At 40.2% G+C, this 16782-nt stretch overlaps 3 protein-coding genes across 5 annotated transcripts in view; 2 read left to right on the top strand and 1 right to left on the bottom strand.

Moving 5' to 3' along the window:
- oxct1a (3-oxoacid CoA transferase 1a) overlaps nt 1-6055 on the bottom strand; it is a 40746-nt gene extending 34691 nt beyond the window's left edge. Inside the window, exons 1-6 of one of the 2 annotated variants that reach the window (XM_058071125.1) lie at nt 5576-6055; nt 4758-4866; nt 3944-4034; nt 2347-2482; nt 1551-1700; nt 665-771 (exon numbers count right to left, since the gene is read on the bottom strand). In XM_058071125.1, the coding sequence (XP_057927108.1) occupies nt 665-771; nt 1551-1700; nt 2347-2482; nt 3944-4034; nt 4758-4866; nt 5576-5674 (692 nt within the window). In that variant the 5' untranslated portion in view covers nt 5675-6055. The other variant, XM_058071126.1, reaches the window with a different exon arrangement.
- Nucleotides 6056-7257: 1202 nt separating this feature from the next.
- Nucleotides 7258-10414, top strand: rimoc1 (rab7a interacting mon1-ccz1 complex subunit 1). The gene is made up of 6 exons (XM_058071127.1): nt 7258-7408; nt 7905-8014; nt 8102-8248; nt 8432-8563; nt 9253-9367; nt 9466-10414. Exons 1-6 carry the CDS (start codon nt 7315-7317, stop codon nt 9699-9701), a joined length of 834 nt encoding a protein of 277 aa, XP_057927110.1. The 5' UTR covers nt 7258-7314; the 3' UTR covers nt 9702-10414.
- An 88-nt stretch (nt 10415-10502) lies between these two features.
- Nucleotides 10503-13956, top strand: fbxo4 (F-box protein 4). Of its 2 annotated transcripts, XM_058070739.1 has the most exons (8): nt 10503-10719; nt 10895-11004; nt 11065-11142; nt 11226-11446; nt 12111-12186; nt 12257-12429; nt 12528-12721; nt 12803-13956. In XM_058070739.1, the coding sequence occupies exons 1-8, from the start codon at nt 10576-10578 to the stop codon at nt 12893-12895; spliced, it is 1089 nt and encodes a 362-aa protein (XP_057926722.1). In that variant the 5' UTR covers nt 10503-10575; the 3' UTR covers nt 12896-13956. The 2 variants fall into 2 exon arrangements, with proteins under 2 accessions (XP_057926722.1, XP_057926721.1); XM_058070738.1 differs by having other exon boundaries at nt 10895-11142; nt 12803-13944.
- The last annotated feature ends 2826 nt before the right edge of the window (nt 13957-16782 follow it).

Raw genomic sequence — 16782 nt, 5'->3', positions numbered from 1 at the left:
ACACTGCACTCTTGTGGTTAAAGGTGGTACTACAGCTACTTGCAACATTACCGCTTATAGTCATTTGCCACCAGTTGGACTAGCATGACCTCGCTGAGGAGACTACACAAAGCAATCGACTTGTGCACAGGTTTAATTCTCAAACCTCTGAAACTCTGAAAATTTCATGAAAAGACTATTGCTTAATTGAAAGTCTACATCATCTCCAACCTTATCATTGCGGTCTAACTGGTTCAGCATGTCAACTTTGATTAAAGATCACAGTTACTGCAGGCCTAAATTGAACTGATTTAATTCAGCCACAGAGACTGCTCTAGTCAAAGTCTAAAGAAATCCAGTTTGCAAAGACATTACAAAAATAAGTGCACTCAGGGAACACAGACTGAAAAGAAAATCAATAAGTAAATGGCTCTTGGGAGCTTACAAGGTACAACAAGGTACATTTCCATCCAGATTATTTTTTGCTGGTGTATTCTGGCCACACGTCACATGCAGTGTGTGCTCAGTGTTGCACAAACACAACCGAGGCATACAAACATGCCCCAAGGAAAGCTTTGCTGGCTCTTGACAGGATAAATAGCGGCACCACCAGTGCTGACGCTGTTCAAACTACACTGAAATTCTGTGGATGTTAAACACACATAATTCTGTGTCAGTCCCTTACCTGAAAACAACGTTTCCAGCCCTGTCGGCTTTCCATGCCTTGATCAGAGCAAAGTCTCCAGTGATGGCCTTCTCCATGAGGTAGTGTCTGCCATTGAACTCCTGTACCTGGATGGAAACACAGCAGTTGAGGATGAACAGACTAGGGACCAACAGGATTGGAAAGAGTCAGCCTTTCATTAGGAAAAAAAAAAAATTTGGGATGTCTGATATTGTCCAACTCTCAATTTCCGATTCCGATATCAATGTGTATAACACACATATATTTTTCTTGAGTAAAATGTATCTAAAGCTATTTTTGTTATTCATTTTGTTATCTATTTTTTTTTGTTATATTTGTTATATCTATGTTAATCTATTTTTATTTCTATTTGTTATTATTATTCATGTCTGACAGAATCTTTTTTCCCGATATTTCAACTACTAGAGAAACTGATATTTATTCATTTATCTGTGCTGTCTGAAATTGAAACAAGGAAAATGCAACAAAATTGAGAGTATACATGCGTATTCAGGAGTCAAATCAATGTTGAGTACTATAAATGTGTACTTGTTGGTAGGTTTGCATTAAAATGAAAGCCTCATGCGGCGGCCGATATAATTGGACATCCCTAAAAAAATACATATTATTTTTAACGTTGTGCCACAGGTAATGTTTTTTTTTCAACATTCCAAAAATGTGTAACTCCAAAAAAGTGGAATTTTTTATTACATGAATAATTTCTTCATAATTAGATGATTACAGGTCAATAATTGGTAACAAGACCACACACTTTATACAAAAAATTTAAATGTAATAAAAATATAATTTATGAATAGTTTTGCAACAACTTCTGACCAAACAAATACCCAATCGTAGCCTAACAAATCTATTTTGACAATTTTACCTCTCGTTTTTCACTGGCAATGGCGATGCTGCCATCCTTGTTGTACTTGATAGGAGAGCCTCCCTGCTGGATCAGCGTGCCATAACCAGTAGCGGTGAAGAAGGCGGGAATCCCTGCACCGCCAGCTCGAATTCTCTCTGCTAGGGTGCCCTGTGCAGAAAGTGCAGCATATTAAGAAAGAAACAGGAAAATATGAGACTTAGCTCACATTACAGTATCTTGCAGAAGTGATTACAGTACACACCTTACATTTCAGCAACTGTATTAAATCTTATAAATGACTATACTATAGAAAATATATTTAGATTTTCCAACAATATTTGATTCTGATGCTTTCATAAAAGGTCTTCATGGCTTAAATAATGGTGCTAACATTCATTCATTTTCTACCGCTTATCCTCACCAGGGTCACGGGGGTGCTGGAGCCTATCCCAGCTGTCTTCAGGCGAGAGGCGGGGTACACCCTGGACTGGTCGCCAACCAATCACATTCATACCTATGGACAATTTGGAGTCGCCAATTAACCTAGCATTGTTTTTGGAATGTGGGAGGAAACCGGAGTACCCGGAGAAAACCCACGCATACACGGGGAGAACATGCAAACTCCACACAGAGATGGCCGAGGGTGGAATTGAACTCGGGTCTCCTAGCTGTGAGGCCTGCACGCTAACGACTCGTCTGCCATGCAGCCCTGGTACTGTTTTATCATTTAATCAGGTGTCATGACGCAAGTAGTGTACCCAAGTGTCAAATTATCCTTTAAAAAAATAAATAAAAATTATGTTTTTCAACCTACCTGTGGGGTCAGTTCCACCTCCAACTCTCCAGATAGATACTGTCGCTCAAACTCTGCATTTTCCCCCACATAGGACGAGATCATTCTCTTGATCTGCTTGGTCTGAAGGAGCAGGCCCAGGCCAAAATTATCCACTCTGAGAAAAGAAAAAGTACATACTTGACTTCCAGAAGGGTTATACATGTACATAAACAAAGTCCTTTAAAAAGTCTAATATAGTGGACTACGTCAGAAATGTATCCAAAAATTATGCCTTGGTTCAAGTACAATATGGCGTACGTCTTGTCGTCATTGTCTCCCAGCTCTGTTACCCGTCTAGGACGTCATCACCGATCGACTTTTTTTTTTTTTTTTTGACTGTTCACGGCTGCAAAATAAAAAGTGCCAGCACTTTGATAAAGAAGGTGAAAAACATTCTTGAATTCAAGAAGTAACTCATAGCAAAATGCAAAAATTATGTGGAGCTCTGCTCGGCTGACACCATGACGATAGTCGGGCTGCACGGTGCCGAGTGGTTAGCGCGCAGGCCACACAGCTAGGTGTGTGGGTTTTCTCCGGGTACTCCGGTTTCCTCCCACATTCCAAAAACATGCTAGGTAAATTGGCGACTCCAAATTGTCCATAGGTATGAATGTGAGTGTGAATGGTTGTTTGTCTATATGTGCCCTGTGATTGGCTGGCGACCAGTCCAGGGTGTACCCCGCCTCTCGCCCGAAAACAGCTGGGATAGGCTCCAGCACGCCTGCGACGCTCATGAGGATAAAGAAAGTAGAAAATGAATGAATGACTATAGTTTGTGTTCTGTTCAATTGTCCTCCCTTCTCCCCCTTCTGCTTGATGTGCCACTAGCATACACTTCAGTACACTTCTGTTAGCACCACATATGAAGGGGCCTACTCCAGTCTGTCATTGTTAAGAACGTAGTGGTATGCCTTTACAATCAGCATTCTCGCAATTACCCTCAGTAGCATGTTAACACATCCCTGTGTTAATCACTTCCACTCTCCAGAAGTCTCACAGAAATGTAAGCCACTCCCTGATTTAACATTGCATTCCTCATTGCATTCAATGAGGCAGATTCTGTGGGAATATTTGGTGTCTTGCTGGAAATGGCATAATAATTATCTTTTTCGATACTTTGATTTAATTCAACATCTTAAGTATCATTGATAAAATTCAAGTCGAGTTGAAAGTCTTTGATGGTAGTCGAGTTGAGTCCATTGCACACCAAACAACACCAAAGCCCAGAGTAGAGGCCTTGCCCTGTTTAAGGTAAGGTGAAATGACTCTTGTTTTGTCTGCGTAGAGAAGAAAACTACAATGTAATGGGCATCACAGTGATTGCATCATTAATTTTGATTACATTATCCCAAACCATACAAGAACCTTTCATGACAGTCCAATCTTCACAACTAAGGAGAGTCTTTGTCACTGGCTTGCCCCTTTCATGACCTTATAATGTGTCCCAGACAATCATGAGGGCTTTAAAGGAAAATATCTTAGTGAAAAGTGTAAACACCTTGTGCAGATGCAAGTATAGACACAATAAGAGTGTACTTTAAAGTGGAAAACTGCAAAATAATGTATATCAGTATACCCGGCATTGTTGCTGACTGCAGTGAGACCCTTCACGCCTGTCTTCAGTAAACTATTGATGAGATTCTCTGGAATGCCACATAATCCAAAGCCTGTGTTAGAACACAAACAGAAACATTCAGGGTTTGCATACCATTTTTCCAAGGTCAAATTACAAAGGATTATGGCTACCAAGAAACACATAGAGATCATTAAATTACAACTTTTTTTCTCTTTGTACATATAATACAGCAACAGGCATAAACAGAAATAAGATTATCAATCCAATCCATCTACTATCTTTTCCTAATGGATTTTTTTTCCTAATGGAAAATATTTTGCAAGATCTTATGTCATGCTGATTTCTCCCTGCATGGTGTTCGTTCAATGCAGGACAGGACAATGGAAAATGTTTGTAGTTGTCTCAGATGACCTGACTATAAATATGTACTGGAGAATTTGTGTAGGACACAGTTCATGCTCGCTTTGCAATAAGAGGTGGCGCAATGAACAAAGTCAACAAATGTTAAATGTTACATAACAGCATATGTTTACCATTTAGAAAAGCAAACTTGCCGTCAATACCTGTATGTATGCAGGACTCTGAGACATACTAGACTCCAGTTTCTGCGTTCAAATGATGAAAGAATTATATTTGGAAATAATTACCTATTTTTGGGGCCTCAGAATGGTGCAGGTGCCGGTGCAACCCCCCCATATACAGCACAACCTGGCCAATAGCCCTCAAATGTTGAAATTTACACTTAATCCACGTGATTTCAGATAAATTCTACACCATTCACTTGAACTGGGTTTCTTTTTCAAGTGGGATTTACCTCCGACCAACACAGTCGCACCGTCCGGTATGTCTTTGACGGCCTCTGTTGGATCGAAATAGAACTGCGAACTTCTCTGGCTGGAGGTCGAAAAGTAGCAGGTACACGTCTGTGAATGGTAGAACAAAGGGGCAAGTTTTAGAAAGAACATGCTGTAAAACAGCATAACAATAGTGATGTTTACACTGCAAAATACGACAGGTTTAAATGGATTAGGGCACTAATATGTGTGCACAGTGTAGAGAGCTGATTTAGTTTATACAATGGAGAAAGAGGGAGATAAGGTGAACAAATCCTGCAAATCATAGGGCGGGATGCTTCTAAGATTTCCGCTACTTTATTAAGATACAAGACTGAATAAGACCTATTTACATGCTGCCCTGCCTATGCTTCCATCACTGATTTCCTCCTTCCTTTTATAAAGTTCGCAGTCAGTGTCCCCTGAATTGCTTCTATGTATGATAGGCCTTTAATGGGACTAGTTGATATAAATAGGATGCAAACGTGGCACAGGCAAACATGACGGAAAACATTCTTGAGAGTTAATTTGTAAGAGGCAGTGGAGGTGAATTATGCAAGAACGTGTGACCTCCAACAGCATAACTTGACTCCCACAAGCTATTGTGCACTATTGTTAATCATCCTTGTCATTAGCTAAATGTAACTGTATAACCATGCATAGTTTGACAAACTAAAGTTGGTCAGTATTTACAGTGATAACTTATGATGTAATTGCATGCAAAATAGTAGCGATTAATAGAAAGACTGTGCAGGAGCTATTCTAACCATCTTCAAATGGAATACATGCACATACCAACCTTGCTCAATTGAGGCTTGTCGAAGTTGAAAGCAGTTCTGCATGGACTGGAGAGGTGTTTTAAAGTGTCCGCTCGACACAAGGCTCTGAAGGTCGTCATGTTTAGACGCACACACGCCGGACGGTAGGGGAGAGGAAAGATGTAAAAACAAGAGGCACTCGCCGACTTGTAGACTGAGCTGTTAGCATGCGGCTAATAGCCTTAGCTTTAGCTGTTGTCACATTGGCTGGCACATCAAGAGCTCGGGCTTTGCTGCATTTGTGTTACCGGAATGCACTGGTGTCCATTTCTAAAAGCTGGAGTTCATACATTTGCTGTTTGTAGCTGGTATTACATACATATACTTACGCTTGTAATGTTTACCAGTGTTGCTTTAACGTTGCCAAATCATATATACGCGTATTCAAACGACGTTTAAATCGATGGTATATTTTCCCATTTTCTGCCAGGCCTTGAATGCACCCGCTCTCAGTGTGCCATATAGACATTGATAGACGCCTCATCGAGCGCTGAGCCGTACGACAACGTCGCCGCCATATTGGATGTGACGAGGCTACGCTGTAAATGAACACAATTCAATATACTTACTTTCATAAAGCGCCTTTCTACAAAGAAATGTACGTTAATTCCTCTTATTTATACATTCACACGCGCACTAATATACTTGAGAAACAGCTGGGCTCCAAAAAAAACTTGCTTGTTTTTGTTTCTGCACGATGTGATTGTGGTTGTTTGTGGCGCTTCACTGTATATGAGTACGTGTGGGAATGTATAAAGGAGAGGAATTCACGTATATTTCTGTGTAGAAACGCGCTTTATGAATATACGTCTATTGAAATGTATTCATTGACACCGCAGCCTTGCCACATCCAATATGGCGGCGCTGCTGACGCTTCGCTGCAGGGGAGAAACCCACTATATGCGGCGTCAGTACTGTCTATGGCATTGCACTACATTTGTCACAAAAATGTCATTTGTCACACACACACATATTCTATATTTATCTAATTGTGAATGTATAATATATATTAGCATACATATATATTTTGTATATACATATATATAACAAATAGAAACATTAAACAATATGCTTATTAACATTAAATGCTTATTGAGGCAGCAGTTCAGAACACCAAGGTGGACCTCGGTGGAAAGTTTGGACACTGAGTGGTCCTATCAAAAGATCTTTCACTATATAGTGTTTTGGCAGTAGGCCCTTAAAAACAGCTGAGCGCTCCTGTCGTGTACTATCGATAGGATCTTTGACCAGCATAAACATAGTGTCTAAATGTATGACTACATTATATGTATGACTATATTATATCAAATATAATAAGGGATAACTTGAATTCTAATCTTACAAAATTTAAATGTGAGTCCATGGCAAATATGACACTAAATTGTAGTTTTTAATGCGACGTGTACCAAAGATATATTTGGCTCCTTTCTGAAAAAATACACACCCGCACGCATATTCACGTCTGTGTAAACAAAGAATAGACATAGAGTGACGTCACAGGCATGACGTCGTTGCGAGCTACATTTTTAATGGTCGTATTCCGACCTTACAAATGTTTTTGACGAGGGATTTATACTCAGTTACTATAGTGTTTGTACGATATTATTTAACCCGCTTTTCAAAATAATAAAAAATATCCAAATAAAAAAATAGTGTCGCATTGCCGCATTGGCATTGCTTGGGCACGTGACTCAGCATCACGTGACTACTAGTTTTAGTCATGGCCGACGACTACAGGCGACAAGGCCTTGAGTTGGAGAGACGGATATTCGAGTTAGATGCCAAGTGTTCTGCTCTCAAAGCTGAAAAACAAGGTAACACCGAACACTTTTGGGAAATAATCCTCCTGTTGGTCGCCATCGCCGTCGTGGGAGTATCTGACAGCCATATATCGTTTTTAGCTAGCTAGCACGCTAGCTGTTGTTAGCGTTATCAAGTGCAGCCGTGCAACCACAAATCATTTCCAATTTAATGGTTTGACATTTCAGAATTCTAACCAACAGATCGCGCAGAATTGTTTTATACCGTGGTGTAAGTTGTAAATATAGCAGAAAGATATATTCATATTCACCCCTCACGATAGTTTATAAATGTAAACATTCACGCCGTTTTGGCTAGCAACACTTCGGTGACGTTAGCGTAAATGTGACCATTAACGTTTCTGGTCAAGTCATTTATGTGCTTCCCGTCAAAAGTAAGGGATATTTACATGACCGCAATGTGTTTTTATTCATTTTTTGCACATTTGTTTTTTCACAGCTGTCGGTGACCCACAGTCAAGCAATAGTCTAACTTATCTCTTTTCCGTAGATGACGACTATTTACAAAATGCATCTGCCATACTAGACAAGTTGAAAAGCTACTACAGACAAGGAGGAGAGAGTAGTAGCCTCTCCAAGCTACTTCAGGATTACACACAGGTACGTAGCATCGTAAAATTACTACATGTGTAGTGGAACAGCAATTAGTAGGACTAAAAATAAATAACAATTGTGTTTGTGTTCTAGGTGATCCTAGATATTACATTTTATGAAGAGAACAAACTGGTGGATCAAGAGTTTCCAGAGGAATGTTCTCCGTTTAAAATCCAGCAGCTCCTGCAAGATCTGACTGAGCCGGAGGTGTTGGTGGGGCGACTTGCACCATCTCAAGAGGTGTGGTTCCTGTATGTTCTTGGTGTAATGCGTGGGCTTATCTTGCATATAAAGAAGATGTGAAACCGAATGAAAGTCACTGTGTTTGTGCAATACTGACATGCATAGAATGAGAGTTAATTCTGTGCAGCACCAGCATACTGTGCTTGTCAGTCTGTGACGGTTACGTGTTTGGTCTATAAGGTGCAAGCTGTGTTGGGCCTGGAGCTGTTAGAATGCCTTTATTGGAGACGTGGGGCACTGCTTTACATGTACTGCCACACCCTTCACCAGAGGAAGCAATGGATCAAGAAGAACAAAGAGACATTCCTGAAGGTAACAAATTTGCATTTTGTGGCAAGTTTCCTTATAAAGTATGTACAGGTCCAAAGTGTTTAGTTATTCAGTGGTAGAGAGTACTGGGGGATAAAATGTGATTCAATTTATATTTTTACCCAAGTAATTCATTTTCCTTCAAAAAGTAATGCTACATAATCAGATTAAAATATAGACCCCAATGTAAGGCAACCCTGAATGTAAAACTGCTTGTTCAGGGGGAGGGTGGTGATTATGACAATAGCCTCCAGACCCCAAATATAAGACCCCCGTCTCTTTCATATTGTTTTTGTAGGAAATAAATAATGTCTTATATTTGACTCGGTACAGAAGACAAAAACATCTACCACGGCAGACTTGCTGGCGCATTATAGAATATTACATCTCTGAATCAATAGTGAGATATTAGATGTACAATAATGTGTGTGTTTATCTTTAAAATTAGCGCTTAGATTAGCGCTTGCTTACATGGAACCCAGAAACCGTATGGGGGTGGAGTATTCATAAAATGGCTTTAAGGTTTGCAGGTCTGTGTGTGTTATGGTAAATATGTCCTAAGTGACACATGGTGATATCAATTATAATAGATTAGGTGAAGGATCTATTAGAGCTGAAACCACTATTTGAAGGAATGTTGTACTTGGCATGCTTGTCTGTATGCATCATGTGACTCTGGTCTGTTCATTCAGTGTATTCAGGAAGGAGTGCGCTACCTAATGCGGATGCTGCAGGTGAGGAACTCCGTGAAGCTCAATGACGGGGTGGTGCTCCACGATACTGCTACTGCAGGCTTCCTAGCTGAAGGTATGTTTTTTTTTGTTTAGTTTTTTTTGGTGCAAATATTGGCAATATACACGTTTGTATTGATTTGACTATAATATATCCCTTCACTCGTTTCCAAGGTATTTTCTCAGACACGCACCTGTTGACAATGATGTACATCGGGGAAATGTGCTTCTGGGCTGTCAAGTACGAAGACTACAGCAGCGACATGGTGGATTGTAAAGAAGATCGCCTTCAGTTTAGGGACATTGGCACACAGATACTCAACAAGTATGTGCTTGCCTGTGAGGGTCCTCTGCAGGGACAGGGCTGGAACACAGAGAATGCCAAGGAAATACTCAGTGTGTTACAGTGAAGCCCGCTGCGTCCGTCGTGTCTGGGCCTTCCTCAGACACACATCTAAGATCAGTATTGAGTGTTTTTCCAATCCCCCCCATTAAAAAAAAAAAGGTGAGGTACAGTGTAATGAAAGGCTAATAAGAGGATGTGAGAGGAGAAATTGTATTTCAGCTAGGGTGTCAAAACCACCTCACTCTGCTATGGGGCAGAAAAGTCGGCAAGTGATGTAAAACTGACAGTGAAGTTTTTTGTTTTTTTTACCCATTCTGCTGAAAAAGCAGTTCTCACGATTCCAGACTGTTGACTAGGGCACTTGTTTTGCTCTAAGAATGTGTTATAATTATAACATTAATATAAAAGAAAAAATATTCTTAATAAAATACGCTCTTTTTTTAAGTTTATCAATAACAGCCTAAAGTGAAATATTGCACAGTAACATTTTTATTTATTAAGTTTCCATTTTGGTATGGTTTTATTATTTGACATCTGTTCATACAATATTTACACACGTTTTAAATGTGTATGAAATACACACAAGGCAAAGGCAAGTTTTTCAGAAAGTTTGAACGCATTTGTGCAGTTATTCATGATCCACCACTCTTATTCATTTATTGCAATTTCCCAAAATGTAATTAACTTTTATTTGTCTAGCTTTTAATAGAGAAAGTGTTTGGATGGAATTTTCTGTTTTTTATGTCCTTGGTGACAATAAAGCCCGTGTTGATTTAACGAGTTTTGTTTTAAATGCCGATCTCGTTCATCAGGGCGCCATATTGTGGCACTACACAACCCATGATGCACCGTTGCTTGTCAGCAATGCGGAAATGTGACAAAAAGTGGCACGTCGCGTTTGTTGTCATACAGCATGATTTCACCACCTCTAATAAGTCATGGCAGGGAAGACTAATTTTCTTAGCGAGTCAGTCGTTATTCGAAGTCTCAGACGCTTTCGCGACTTATATTTTTCTTCCGGTGTGAAAGCAGATCTTTTGGACAACAGAGAGGAAGGGCCGGACTTTCTGGACTATTTATCGGTGAGTTATTTGCGAGAGAGCTACGGTGTTCATATGTGACAAAATTGACATTTTTAAAAAAATTCTTCATAATTAATCGTATGTGGTATGGAATTTGCTAAAATCATTATACATGTACTGTCGACCTTCCTTAAACTGGTCAATCTAGGCATAAATTACTCATTCCATCTTAAAGGTGGACGTGCAGTTCCACGTCATGACCTTCTTATCTCCTGTGGACCTATGTCGCCTGGGAGCAACCAGCCACTACTGGAGGGCCGTGGTTCGAGATCCACTGCTGTGGAGGTATTTTCTCTTCAGAGACATGCCCAACTGGCACTCAATCGATCACTTAACCATGCCCAGACTTGAGACGCTAGACGCCCCACGCCTCTGTGATGATGCAGAAGAGGCCTTGGCATCAAATATTGACTTCATGGCAGAGTTGGTGCTCTTTTTTTCTTTTTTTTTTACTTCAAAGTTGGCTGAACTTCGGAGACAATGCAGTGATACGTGTGTCCCCACAGATATCTGAAAGGATGCCCCTCATGCAGACAGAAATGGCTTCCTTCGCGTCCAACTTTCGAAGTATTGACATCCTTACTGCAGTCTCTGGTGCCTTCTGCAGAACCTCGCTACGCCATGTTTGGTCCTGGAATGGAGCAACTGGATGTCTCTTTGGTCACAAGGCTCATGCACACTCCTCATGTCCTACCTGTGTCTGGTATCGCGAACAGACAGATCAATGGTGGGGGAGTCTTCTCTTGATATCAAACTTTAAAAAGTTATTTGATGGTATCTGCTAGCTATGGCTATGATAATTGACCCCTGAACCTGGGGTTAGTCTATTACAGTATCACCCTCACGTTTGACTATCATCTCATAGGTCAATACAACACAAATAAAACTTATATATCCTTTAGAGTAGTCAGTGTACAACTTGTATAGCAATATAGATCTACTATCCAGTCATTATTGTCAAAAACATTGGCAGTATCAAGCTGTATATTGACAGTTATATAATTTCTTTACTAGATTTAATAAAGTGGTTCCTGAAGCGTGAGAGGTAGACTCAACTATGTAAGAGACATAGTTTTTGCACATTTAATGGTGGCCTAAAACTATTGAGTATCTCTACTAAATCTGTCCAAAAGTGGGAAAGTTATATCCCAGTTCTTGTTTATTTGTTTTTTGGATTTTTTTGAATGTCTACTACATACATTCATATCCTGTGCCTCTCCAGGGGGCTAAGGCCCCCCTGTCCTCAGAACCTAGTGACGCCCCTGGACACTACAGTACTGTATGTGATTACAATTTACTGTATTGTACATGTTGCAGGATGCTGAATCCACCAGTAGGTGGCTGTGTTTGCCTGTGTAAGTGTCATTCCACCCTCCTTTTCGCCATCCTAGGGATCGGATCAGGGATCAATTATCTGTTCAACAACCAGCACAAGTTCAACATCCTTACGCTTTACTCCTCAAACAAGTAAGCATACCCAGAATAGTCTTTTAGCTGTAACAATTTGATGCTTATTTTAGTTTTTGTGTTTGTGCAGAGCCGAGAGGGAGCGAGCCAGAGTGCAGAAGCAGTATATGAGCAGCAAACTCTTCACCTTAGTCGGACACGATGAGTCTGGTCAGCCAGTCTACAGGCCGGCCGCTCAGGTGCAGCAGGTGTGCCAGGTAGTAGATGGGGTCATTTATGTGACCAATGCTGAGCCAGGAAGAGGTGAGACTATTAAAGCTATTAAAATTATTACTATAGAGCTTTAATTGTAGCCCCTCTTTTCGCGCCTCTTCTACATCACACATGTGTGTTAAAAATAGGTGAAGGAGAATCTGAAGTGGCTCAGATCCGGGCCGTGCTGAGCTCGACATCCAAACCCCTGCTGGTGCTCTCGTGTATCTCCAGAGAGGAAAGTGAAACAGCCGGCATGCAAAGTGGTGTTAAGAGGAACAGGACCTCATGCGTTGATATGGCAAAAAGACTTGGACTTCCCCAGCTGCCTAATCCCTGGATGGTAAACATTAGTACATATTTCATGCATTGAATAATATATGAATATCATTGCATCGGCCTGCTATTTTGTGTTTTGAATCAGGTGCAGGATGCAGTTGCTGAATCTTTATTGGGTCTTCTGGACGGCATTTCTTGGCTGCTGAGATGCTCTGGAGTCAAAGTTTATGGTAGCTAGTTTTAAAGTACTGGAATTAAGACTTTAAGCATTTCTCAACAGGAATTCTTATTGAGAAAATGAGAAAATTGTGTATAGTTCTAGTTTAATTTTGGAGTTTATTGCAGTGACTATAGCCAAGTAAGGACTTTAGGACCTGAAGGGTTACGCATTTGGTAGTATGGTGACATATTATCCATGTTATATGGCATTGCTATCAATGCCCAGACTGGTAAAGGCTATTATAGAATATTAGAAGTGTAGATATTAAGTTAAATTTAAAAGCAGAAAGGTTTAGTATTTTCAGTGCAGTGCATACATATGCTGCATGATGTTGTGTACCGAGTTTTGGTTATCCGGAACACACCACTAAAAATATTGATTTCTTTTAGTGTAAAAAAAAGGCTGTAAAAAATAGCCTGTTAACAACAGTAACTAATTTATTTAATTAATTACGTTAATATTTTTCATGCAATTAACACACATACACCTTGTCTAGCCACTCCTACCTGTTATGATGACATCCACGAGCACAATAGTGTCCCCAAAGAGTCTGACGCTCATAACTTTATTCTGACATGAACACATCAACAACATTTGCTGAGTGTGTTTTGAATTCTCATCCCTGCAATATTAGAAGACTTGGTGATCCTGTATATTTTACAAAGTGAAACACGAATCATTCCAGGTCAGAAATCAGTGTTTTGTCATTATTCTTTTTCACTGAACCAGAATACATGCACCATATCATGCAGGCTTGTACTGTGCTGTGATTATGTGCTTATGCTACATAGGCGAGCCCTCCTTCCATCCACAGTTCACAATCATTTTACCACCGCGGCGGTCCTGACAAGATAATGTGCTTCATTGATGCGCTTTTGTTCTCGTTACCTGGGTAACCGCAAATAATCTAAAGTACCATCCTGTTTATCAAAATGTTCCCCAGCCTAGGTTTGGGAACATATAGCGCTGATTGATGTAATTTAGGTGCATTAAGGCTGGCTGGGTTCAGTTTTGTTTTTAGATGAATTTTAAAGGGATATGATGGAGACTTTGACCAGTGCGTGTAGGTGTGTGTAAACAATGAAGCGGGACTACCACCTCTTCCTGAGGTGTGCATGTGGAGAAATGACACTTCTTTATTGCACTGTGACACTGGTGGAGTACAGTGTAACACCCCAAAAGTCCTAAATATATTTTTAATAGTATGCCTCAAAAGTCAAATCAAACCATCATCGGCAAGTCAGCAAATCTCTTCTAAATCAAACATGCCAAAATGTTTTGTTTTCAGCAACAATGATGGCAAAGAGCAAATGTGTAATGATAGCCGCATAAATCAGAGATGGAATTTGGCTTATCTTCATCTTTATACTCCTATTTACAGGGCTCGACAATAACGACGTACCGATGGCCCGGGGCAAGTTAACACAAAATTCGGGCAAGTAAATCCAATCATTAATATTCCCGTCAGGCAAGTGCACTTTGGCCAAGAGTTTTTTTTAAGCGGTTCTTGTTGGGTGTTGGTAAAACACGGACTGCGTAATTCCGGTGGTAATTTGCAAACCAATCCTTGCAAATCTTGAAATGGACCAATCAGAATTGTTTATTTAGACCGCGGTCCGCAGTCCACGTTTTACCCACACCCGTTCTTGTTCGCGATCAACCAATCAGCGATTGTTTGACTACGAAAACATCTATCAAGGCGTCCGCTGCCTGACGTCTAATTCTTCAACGACTTCTGAAGGAAAACACCAAAAAGTGATGAAACAGTGTACTAAACAAGTATTTTATTAGCGGCAGCAAATCAAATGATGGCACAGGTGAGTGAATCACATTGCTGTGACAATTTGAAGTGGTCACAATGAAACACCACCGATTAGATCCAATACCAAGTGCTGATTTTGCACAAGCTACAAAATCTAGCGCTTCCATTTCTCTGTGTATTTTTCTCACCTTTGCTTCACAAATTATTGTTTGACCATTGAGCTTTTTTTCTGGATTCAAAACACTTTACTAGTACACAAATGTGTCTATTCAATAATGTTTCATTGTGGTGCACAACTTATAAAAGGCAAAGTGCCTAGAAGTCTCTTGACAATCCAGATTTCCATGCAACGTCATGATCTAGTATGTAGGAAAACAACCACAAGAAATGATAATCATTTCATCTTTATTTGAGATTCTCATGTGATGCCACAAAAATGATGATGATATCATTATGGCAGTCTTTTCATTTTAAATGGGGCAAGTTCGGGCAATTAGCTCTCACCTTAAGGATTCCCCATGGGCAAGTCATTTTTGTTTTTAATGTAGAGCCCTGTACTATCATAAAAATTGTTAAAATGCTGTTTAAAACTTTGACATTTTTGTTTTTTGTGATGCAAACCACAAAAGGGCACTTGTTATGGCAAAGAGGAAAAGTATGATGATAACCATAAAACCAGAAATGGAACTTATTGTGTCATATGAAAGAGTCTGGGAGGTCAATACAAATAATAAATAGCACATGCATACACAAATTAATTGTACCAAGCAGATGCTACAGCGTAAATAGCAGGTGACTAAAGTGGGTCAATAGTCTTTATTTTAGTTGTTGTTCAGTTGGTAACCTGGTTTTATTCATGTATGACAGTTAGGAATGTTAAAATGTTACTTAAAACATTGCCTTGCTTTGGTTTTACGCATATACAATTGAAGTTAACGTGTTAAGACACTAAGGAAAAGAGCATGAGGTAATACATGTGAGAGTGTCCAGCTGACTGCGGGGAATGATTTTACTTTCATTTGTTTGTATTAACTTGCACTAAACAGTAGTTAACTTGTTTTTATACTTGTATGACAGTGAAGAATTGTAAAATTGTGTATGATGGTGACAGTTCAAACCTGGAACACATGAATTCACTTTGCATTTTAACAGCAATGTTAGCATGGAGGATGAATGAATGGATGAATGAGCAGCAGACTTGCAGCTGCTGCTTGTCTTCTCCAAAACAACAGAGGCCCCAGGGGTATGGACAATGATTATGTAATGAAGATGGACCCAAGCTTCACCCAGTTTCGGCCACTTTACACAGACACATACCACGCATTGGTGTCAGACGGATTTATAGACAACCAGGATGCAGCCTGGGAAATAATTGTGCAGAAGACAACATGATCCTTTAGTCAACCTTTGACCTAAAGATGTAAAAATGTGCGCATTGTTGCACAGCCTGTTAAAAACTTGCACATATTGTAATGTGTTAGTCCTGTTGTCTTACCTCAGTGTAATGTGTTCTTTAGTTCCGCTAAACTTATGTGCCTCATTTCTTCTGAAACTACTCTACTCATCAGTTCTTATTAGTTCTTCATTAATTCCCCAGTAACTACTGTAAATGGAGTTATGACACATTTTTCATCGATATGTCTATTATCCATTCATTCATATTCTATTCTATTCGTATCCTGGGGGTGCTGGAGCCTATCCCAGTTGTCTTCGGGCGAGAGGCGGGGTACACCCTGGACTGGTCGCCAGCCAATCACAGGGCGCATATAGACAAACAACCATTCACACTCACATTCATACCTATGGACAATTTCGCAAATTAACCTAGCATGTTTTTGGAATGTGGGAGGAAGCCAGAGTCCCCGGAGAAAACCCACGCATGCACGGGGGGAACATGCAAACTCCACACAGAGATGGCCGAGGGTGGAATTGAACTTGGGTCTCCTAGCTGTGAGGGCTGCGTGCTAACCACTCGTCCACCGTGCAGCCATGTCTATTATTATTCTTGTAAATTCATTCAATTTGGCCGCACTGCACCACACATAGCTAGTGTGACGCTACAACAGATTTCAATCTTGCGGAATGCTTCAGGTGGCCGCAACAGAGCTGTGATGGATTCAGTGTTTTGCGCTAAAGTACACCT

Source organism: Doryrhamphus excisus, chromosome 4, assembly GCF_030265055.1.
Source record: "Doryrhamphus excisus isolate RoL2022-K1 chromosome 4, RoL_Dexc_1.0, whole genome shotgun sequence".
In the NCBI taxonomy this organism is placed as follows: domain Eukaryota; kingdom Metazoa; phylum Chordata; class Actinopteri; order Syngnathiformes; family Syngnathidae; genus Doryrhamphus; species Doryrhamphus excisus.
Note: the sequence above shows the minus strand (reverse complement) of the source record. Positions and strands in the feature narration are given on the sequence as shown.

Bases quoted from the DNA above. Each gene is read 5' to 3' on its own strand.
- rimoc1 (XM_058071127.1), top strand. From the start codon at position 7,315: ATGGCCGACGACTACAGGCGACAAGGCCTTGAGTTGGAGAGACGGATA. The intron at 7,409-7,904 runs GTAACACCGAAC...TCTTTTCCGTAG, and splicing joins TCTCAAAGCTGAAAAACAAG to ATGACGACTATTTACAAAAT. The intron at 8,249-8,431 runs GTGTGGTTCCTG...TTGGTCTATAAG, and splicing joins GACTTGCACCATCTCAAGAG to GTGCAAGCTGTGTTGGGCCT.
- fbxo4 (XM_058070738.1), top strand. From the start codon at position 10,576: ATGGCAGGGAAGACTAATTTTCTTAGCGAGTCAGTCGTTATTCGAAGT. The intron at 10,720-10,894 runs GTGAGTTATTTG...TCCATCTTAAAG, and splicing joins ACTTTCTGGACTATTTATCG to GTGGACGTGCAGTTCCACGT. The intron at 12,430-12,527 runs GTGAGACTATTA...TGTTAAAAATAG, and splicing joins CAATGCTGAGCCAGGAAGAG to GTGAAGGAGAATCTGAAGTG.